At 65.1% G+C, this 249-nt stretch overlaps 1 protein-coding gene across 1 annotated transcript in view; it reads right to left on the bottom strand.

Annotated features, from left to right (window-relative positions):
• Positions 1-149, bottom strand: part of MRPL22 (mitochondrial ribosomal protein L22) — a 7,039-nt gene extending 6,890 nt beyond the window's left edge. The window contains exons 1-2 of the mRNA XM_010295039.1: positions 122-149; positions 1-37 (exon numbers count right to left, since the gene is read on the bottom strand). The exon at positions 1-37 is cut by the window's left edge and continues 5 nt beyond it. Coding sequence (XP_010293341.1) covers positions 1-37; positions 122-149 — 65 coding nt within the window. The remainder of the gene's footprint in view (positions 38-121) is intronic.
• Between the last annotated feature and the right edge of the window lie 100 nt (positions 150-249).

Below are 249 nucleotides of genomic sequence, written 5' to 3'. Positions count from 1 at the left end.
CGCCCCCAGCCGAGGAGACTGCGCGCCCAGGCACTACCTGCAAGAAAGCAACACAGTCAGCAAGGAAAAAGCAGGAGAGAGCTCCCAAACCCAGCGCTCCGCTCCATCACCTCAGACTTACTCGCACTAACTACCCACTGCGCCGCCATCTTCCCCGCCTTGCTTCACGGCAGGCGTTCCTGACGCACGCGCAGTGAGGCGGCTGGTTTGCGACAGTGCGCGGGGCGCTTGGCGGCAGCGCCCGTGGTG

Source organism: Phaethon lepturus, unplaced genomic scaffold (assembly GCF_000687285.1).
Source record: "Phaethon lepturus isolate BGI_N335 unplaced genomic scaffold, ASM68728v1 scaffold48599, whole genome shotgun sequence".
Taxonomy (NCBI): Eukaryota; Metazoa; Chordata; class Aves; order Phaethontiformes; family Phaethontidae; genus Phaethon; species Phaethon lepturus.
The sequence above is the reverse complement of the archived record's forward strand: the minus strand, read 5'-3'. Positions and strand labels throughout refer to the sequence as shown.